This window comes from Triticum aestivum, chromosome 7B (genome assembly GCF_018294505.1).
Source record: "Triticum aestivum cultivar Chinese Spring chromosome 7B, IWGSC CS RefSeq v2.1, whole genome shotgun sequence".
Lineage (NCBI taxonomy): Eukaryota > Viridiplantae > Streptophyta > Magnoliopsida > Poales > Poaceae > Triticum > Triticum aestivum.
Genome location: NC_057813.1, coordinates 187,647,525 through 187,653,604, shown reverse-complemented (window position 1 = coordinate 187,653,604; position 6,080 = coordinate 187,647,525). Strand labels below are relative to the sequence as shown.

The 6,080-nt window shown below is 42.1% G+C and overlaps 1 protein-coding gene across 1 annotated transcript; it reads left to right on the top strand.

The window, feature by feature from the left end:
- Positions 1 to 834: 834 nt before the first annotated feature.
- On the top strand, positions 835 to 5,740 carry LOC123156338 (RNA-binding protein 208). The gene is made up of 12 exons (XM_044574470.1): positions 835 to 1,232; positions 2,168 to 2,229; positions 2,549 to 2,651; positions 3,142 to 3,218; positions 3,310 to 3,371; positions 3,457 to 3,544; positions 3,625 to 3,700; positions 4,240 to 4,270; positions 4,360 to 4,482; positions 4,654 to 4,745; positions 4,886 to 5,059; positions 5,160 to 5,740. Exons 1-12 carry the CDS (start codon positions 1,071 to 1,073, stop codon positions 5,451 to 5,453), a joined length of 1,344 nt encoding a protein of 447 aa, XP_044430405.1. The 5' UTR covers positions 835 to 1,070; the 3' UTR covers positions 5,454 to 5,740.
- Positions 5,741 to 6,080: the final 340 nt, after the last annotated feature.

Below are 6,080 nucleotides of genomic sequence, written 5' to 3'. Positions count from 1 at the left end.
CGGAGGGGGAAATCATCACGGTGACCGTTTCCATCAATTTCAAGGCCATCATGATCGCTCATGAGTAGTTTTCTTTGGACTATGGATATGTAGCAGTAGTGATAGGATCCGTACGGTCGAATAGAGAGTGAGGGGGGGTGAATAGGCGACTAATAATTTTAATCTTATTTTCAATTTTAGGGATACAACAATAATATAGATTGCCTAGATATGGAACTAGATGAACAACAACAACAACAACAACAACAACAACAACAACAACAACAACTTCCTACACCACAATCTCGACTATTGCTCCATAAGCGGTTTCATGAGCAAATTAACTTCACTATATATCTACAATACACATTACTTATTACTTCCGCAACTAATTTATTGTACGAAGCACATTATTTTTCCACCCTTGTCGAGTATAGAGGTTGCGTCAATTAATTTTTGAACCGGAGGAAGTAAAATCTTTGTAAATCAGGCATGACAAATGGACCCATAACACCACATTTGATCAACCTAGAGAGGAACCAGGGTAGTTCTATATACAAATCTCAAGTTCTAAACACATGGTTTTTTTTTTTGAAGTTCAACATGTGATGTGAGAGAGCCCAGATTATGCATGATATTTGGGCAAAACAGGCACAACAACCATTATCATATGATTATATCCCTGTTTATATTTGAAAAACCGACCCAAATCCTAGCAAGCACAGTTGGAGGCAGGATAATCGGGTCCACCTGTCACTGAGCCATGGGATTGGGGAGCCACACAGAAAACTCCACGTCATTTCCCCTGGATAGGCAAAATCCCCATACTGCCCCTCCACCCTCCCTAATCTCCATTGGAGTCCGACGAGGAGAAAACAGAGGGAGAAAAAAGAGGAGAGAGAGAGAGCGAGCGAGAGAGAGAAAATACGAGGAAAAATCTCACCTCCTCTTCCTCCGTTCCCCTGCTCGATCCGCCGCGAGAAATTCGCCACCAAATCTATTGATCCGTTGGATCCAATCCGCCGATCCGTCGATCGGTTCGCGCGGGCCCTCCGTCCCCCGGTGTTTCGATCTGGTCGGAGTCGGAGGAGATGAATGGCGCCGGCGCGAGCCAGCAGCAACAGCAGCAGCAGCAGAGGCTCCGGCAGCAGCAGCAGCAACAGCAGCAGGCCCTCCTGATGCAGCAGGCGCTGCAGCAGCAGCAGTATCAGTCCGGTGTCCTCGCTGCCGCCGCCGCCGCGGCCATGACTCAGGTCGCCCTCTATTTCCTCAGTTCCTGATCTATTTGTTTACTCGTGCAATCGGACGCAGCAATGCACGCCGATCTGTCTGTGAGCGCGGAAGATTGTTGTTTGCTTGGTGCGTCCCCCCCCTTTTTTCTGAAGTTGTTGGGGGTAGGTGTATGTTGTTCGTTAGCGACTTTTGGCTTGATAGCTGAAGTTTCTTCCGTGGAATGGAGCAGCTGCTATTTCAATCTGAGTTGCATTTGCATGGTGGCACATGTCTTGTACTCCGGTTGGTTGGACCATTGCTCCATTGTTATTGGTATTTGAAGCACATTGGCTGGGTAGATGCGATGCAATTGGACAATACAAGCTTTCAAGACTTGTTTTTGTTTTCATATGCTCCTTGCCTCGTTATCTGTTCAGGATATGCTTCGCATCGGTTATTTGTATGCACGTGTGATAGCTGTATTGCATGTCGATCTTGGTATGAACCTTGAAAAATTGTTGTTTGCTTTGAGTCAGGATTTTTGCAACACAATGAATACAATGTTTTAAATTAAAATTGCTTTCTGTGTCTCTTGTACTCTTAAGAGCAAGGGCTACTGCTGTCACCATCTGTATAAAGCTTGTCAATTGCATTGGCCTATTCATGATTACATTGATTGTTGCTCACGGGTTGTTACATCGATGTGAGATCAATGCTGCATATGCACAGTACATAGGTCTAGCAGACAGGTGAAACATAGGGTGTGTGTGTGAGAGAGAGATGCTTGGATGTAACACAACATTTGAGTCATTATTATAATGGCATAAAACACGACTTTGGAGAACTGGGATTTTGTTCCTATTACATCGAGTTTAATTTTATCATCTTTTATATGTTATTTGTTTCTCTTTGCTCCTCAACTAGTTTCGGCATCAGCATGTATCTTCTTTTTATTTTTATTTTTTACATTTTGCAGATGGAGCCTGTTTCAAATGGCAATCTCCCACCTGGGTTTGATCCATCCACATGTCGCAGTGTGTGAGTGCTTTCGGTGTTCTTTCGTGTTTTCACCTCCATATGATTTTTAGCTTATAGTCCTTTTCCCCCTTTAGTCATGCAAATTGTGGTTTAATTTTAAAATCAACGTGGAATTCCAAGATGAAATTTTCAAATGAATATCATAACAACCCATGGTAAAATTTAGATCAGCATAATTTACCATTGAATTTATTGCTAATTTATTTTATTGTTTAGTTATTATTAAATCATCATTAAATATGGTTGCATGATGTCTATCTTGATTTTTTTATCAATTGTTTTCTGACTCTGATTTGATTCACGATGTTGTGACAACTAGGTATGTAGGAAACGTACACCCTAATGTCACTGAGAGCCTTCTGATTGAAGTTTTCCAGGGCTCTGGTCCTGTGGAAAGATGCAAGCTCATCCGGAAAGAAAAGGTGCACTTCTACAACCCTAATGTGCAATTATACTAGCAAAATTACATGGAAATTTATTGCTTTTAAAGGGATTTCTCCTAACAATTACCTTGATGGATTTTGTTCATGCACCTCTTGTACTGAACGCTGATGTCTTGACATTCCAACATTTTTAACGTTTTATCCCATTGCTGCCCTGTACCCTACTTGCTGTGAACATGCTTATTCATCACTCCAACTCGAATTAATTGACACAACCTCTATACAATGTTTTATAGAGGCTGCGTCAATTAATCCGGATCGGAGGGAGTACAATTTAACCTTGTAGTGTGTGTAGGGAAATTTGCCTAGGCTTGTACATATAATTACTTTTCTGTGATTGCATCAAGACACAATGCCTTTGTATTTTACTTTTGGTATGCTACTGAACATGTTGCTAAATCGGCAAAAAGCCTACTGCCGTCAGTCATTTTTCATCTGTTTGACAAGGATTATCTTTTATTCTCTGCAGTCTTCCTTTGGGTTTGTTGACTACTATGATCGGAGGTCAGCAGCTCTTGCAATAATGACCCTTCATGGGCGTCACATGTAAGTTCTGATATTTAAGTAATTTCAGCAACAAAGATTCTGGAGTCCCGGATCAACTTCTAATGCTTTTCATATTGAATTATTTCGCCAGATACGGTCAAGCAATCAAGGTGAACTGGGCGTATGCGAGTACACAAAGGGAGGATACATCTGGTGAGATACTTTAAACCTTCTTGTGTCTTGTTTTCCTTTTCTAATTAACCCTCGTTTGGTTACCGTGCCCTTTGAATTATTCCAGGGCATTTCCATATTTTTGTTGGTGATTTAAGTTCTGAAGTGAATGATGCAACTCTTTATGCCTGTTTCTCAACATATCCTTCTTGCTCGTAAGTTTTTAGTTCCCCATTATTTCTACTACTCTTTCGCTGCAGCTTTTCAGTTGTTCATGTCTGCCATTTATGATCAGTGATGCTCGAGTCATGTGGGATAATAAAACTGGACGCTCCAGAGGTTATGGCTTTGTCTCCTTCCGTAATCAGCAGGTATGAACAACTAAGACCATTTCTCCTTTTGCATTTTCCAGTAGTCTTACCATTTTGATCGTGAGTCTAATACCCACCTTAATATCTACCTAATAGTCTGGTGTTTGAGCTATTTGATACTGATGGATTTTGCAAAGCCAAAGTACTATATTTTTTGTTTAGTTCTCATGTTTAGCAAACGGTTTTTATATGTTACATTTTTTTCCTATTAATCAAATTATTTCTCTGGTGTTGAAAATTTGAAATTTGCCTGTCTCCTTGCATCACCCAGTCAAAATTTAAACTGTAGTGTCAATTTTGCATTTAGTCTAACATGGACATGATGTTTGATGACTAGATGAAGCTTCCTTTAGTAGCAACTAAACCCACTAGCATGTCAAAAAAAAAAAAAAACTGAACTCACTAGAGCATAACTAACTTCTTTGAGAAATGGAGACTGGTATTTTGATCAGTCCTACATTTACAATTTCAAGTTAGACCCTAGTGTTTTACCTCTATTATCAGTGTGTCACCCAATACTATGTTGTTTCTTGGCGCAGGAAGCTGAAACTGCTATAACTGAAATGACTGGTATGCCAGTGCTGGAGCTTACAGCTGATTACATTTTTCTTTCTATTTTCTACTGATATTTTGATATTTTCTACTAATGTTTGCAACAGGTAAATGGCTTGGCAGTAGACAAATAAGGTGCAACTGGGCAACAAAGACCAACGCAGAAGAGAAACAAGAAACGGACAATCATAACGCAGTTGTACTAACAAATGGTGGTTCCAGTAATGCAGGTCAGGTGTCTATAATGACGAGTGTTTTTACTTTAATGGTAGATTTGTTTTTACATCTTGTTAAGCTCAACGAATGTTATGAAAGGAATTACGTGGCCATGTTTTGAATAATAATGATTTTAGCCAGTAAAATGGCTGCTGATTTTGCCTTTGTCCATCTTTCTTCTGCAGCAATGGAGGCAAACCAGGATACAGGAAGCAAAGAAAATCCAGAGAACAACCCTGATTTCACAACGGTGTACGTTGGCAACCTTGGACACGAGGTAAACCAGTAAAAACAAGTTTCTGCTAGCGCAGTTTCCTTCCCATGTCATTTATGAAGTTACTTCTCTGGTTTTTTCTTGTCAGCTGAAAATTTTAGGATAGGCTGACCTTTCATTTATCCTTTTGCTTAACTGGTCAGGTTAATCGGGATGAGCTTCACCGCCATTTCTACAACTTAGGGGTCGGGGCTATTGAGGAAGTTCGTGTTCAACAGGAAAAAGGGTTTGGATTTATAAGGTACACTACCCATGGTGAAGCAGCATTAGCTATTCAGATGGCCAACGGATTGGTCGTTCGCGGCAAGCCAATCAAGGTAATCTCCAGAGAAATTATTTGTTTTGCCTTTGTGCCCTCTTTATTCTTGACACAATTGTTCATGCAATTTCATCATCTGTTTCCGTGTTATCTTGTAGTGCTCATGGGGCAACAAACCAACCCCCCCTGGGACATCTTCTAAGCCGCTGCCGCCCCCGATTGCTTCTTATCAACCCGTAGCAATGGCTGGCGTGCCGCAAGGCTTCACAGCAGCCGAACTTCTAGCCTATCAGAGGCAGCTTGCATTGAGCCAGGCCGCGGCAGGGCAGATTGCCGGCCAGCACGGCCTCGCGGGCCAGGTATCCGCGGGGCTACTCGCTGCTGGCTCCCAGGCCCTGTATGACGGCTACCCGAACCAGACGTCGGCGCAGCAGCTCATGTACTACAACTAGTATATAGGGTTAAAAGGAGGAAGGCATTTGTAGCGCTCAGCTTGTTGGCCGCAAGCCTGACCTGACCTTCCTCTCCGGTTCTCGTATTTTTCTATTTTCATGTACTATTGTCGTGAGAGCTTTTCATGTGCTTGTCGCGGGATTGTGTTTTTATTTTTCTTCTCATTGCTGTACTATTGACCATTTTTCTGGTCTGATTTCGTTGGGTAGCCCTCCTTAACAGAGTACCGGGTGTATTTTAATGTGAATCTGCGGTTGATTAATGTAATGCTCTCCTGTTTGACCGATCCCCTGAGGCCTGTCGTCGGGTCTGGGGGAGAAAGCTGTTCTTTTTTTAATCATCTGTGGTTTGGTTGGATGTTCTACAAACCCATGCCGTTTGCAATCCGAAATTGATGTGCACACGACATGCAATGCCCGATGTGCAGCCGACACAAGCTCTACACCGTCAGATTGCCTAGTATCAAATTTACAAACGGCCTGATGAGACACATCGGCTGTGTATCGTCTGGAACCGTCGGCTGTATTATCTCAGGTGCCAATGCCATGACTAAGTTTATTATCAGCTGCTGAGCACAAATGGCAGCTGAGGACATGCCTGGGCAATATTGCCAGTTTGTCATCACA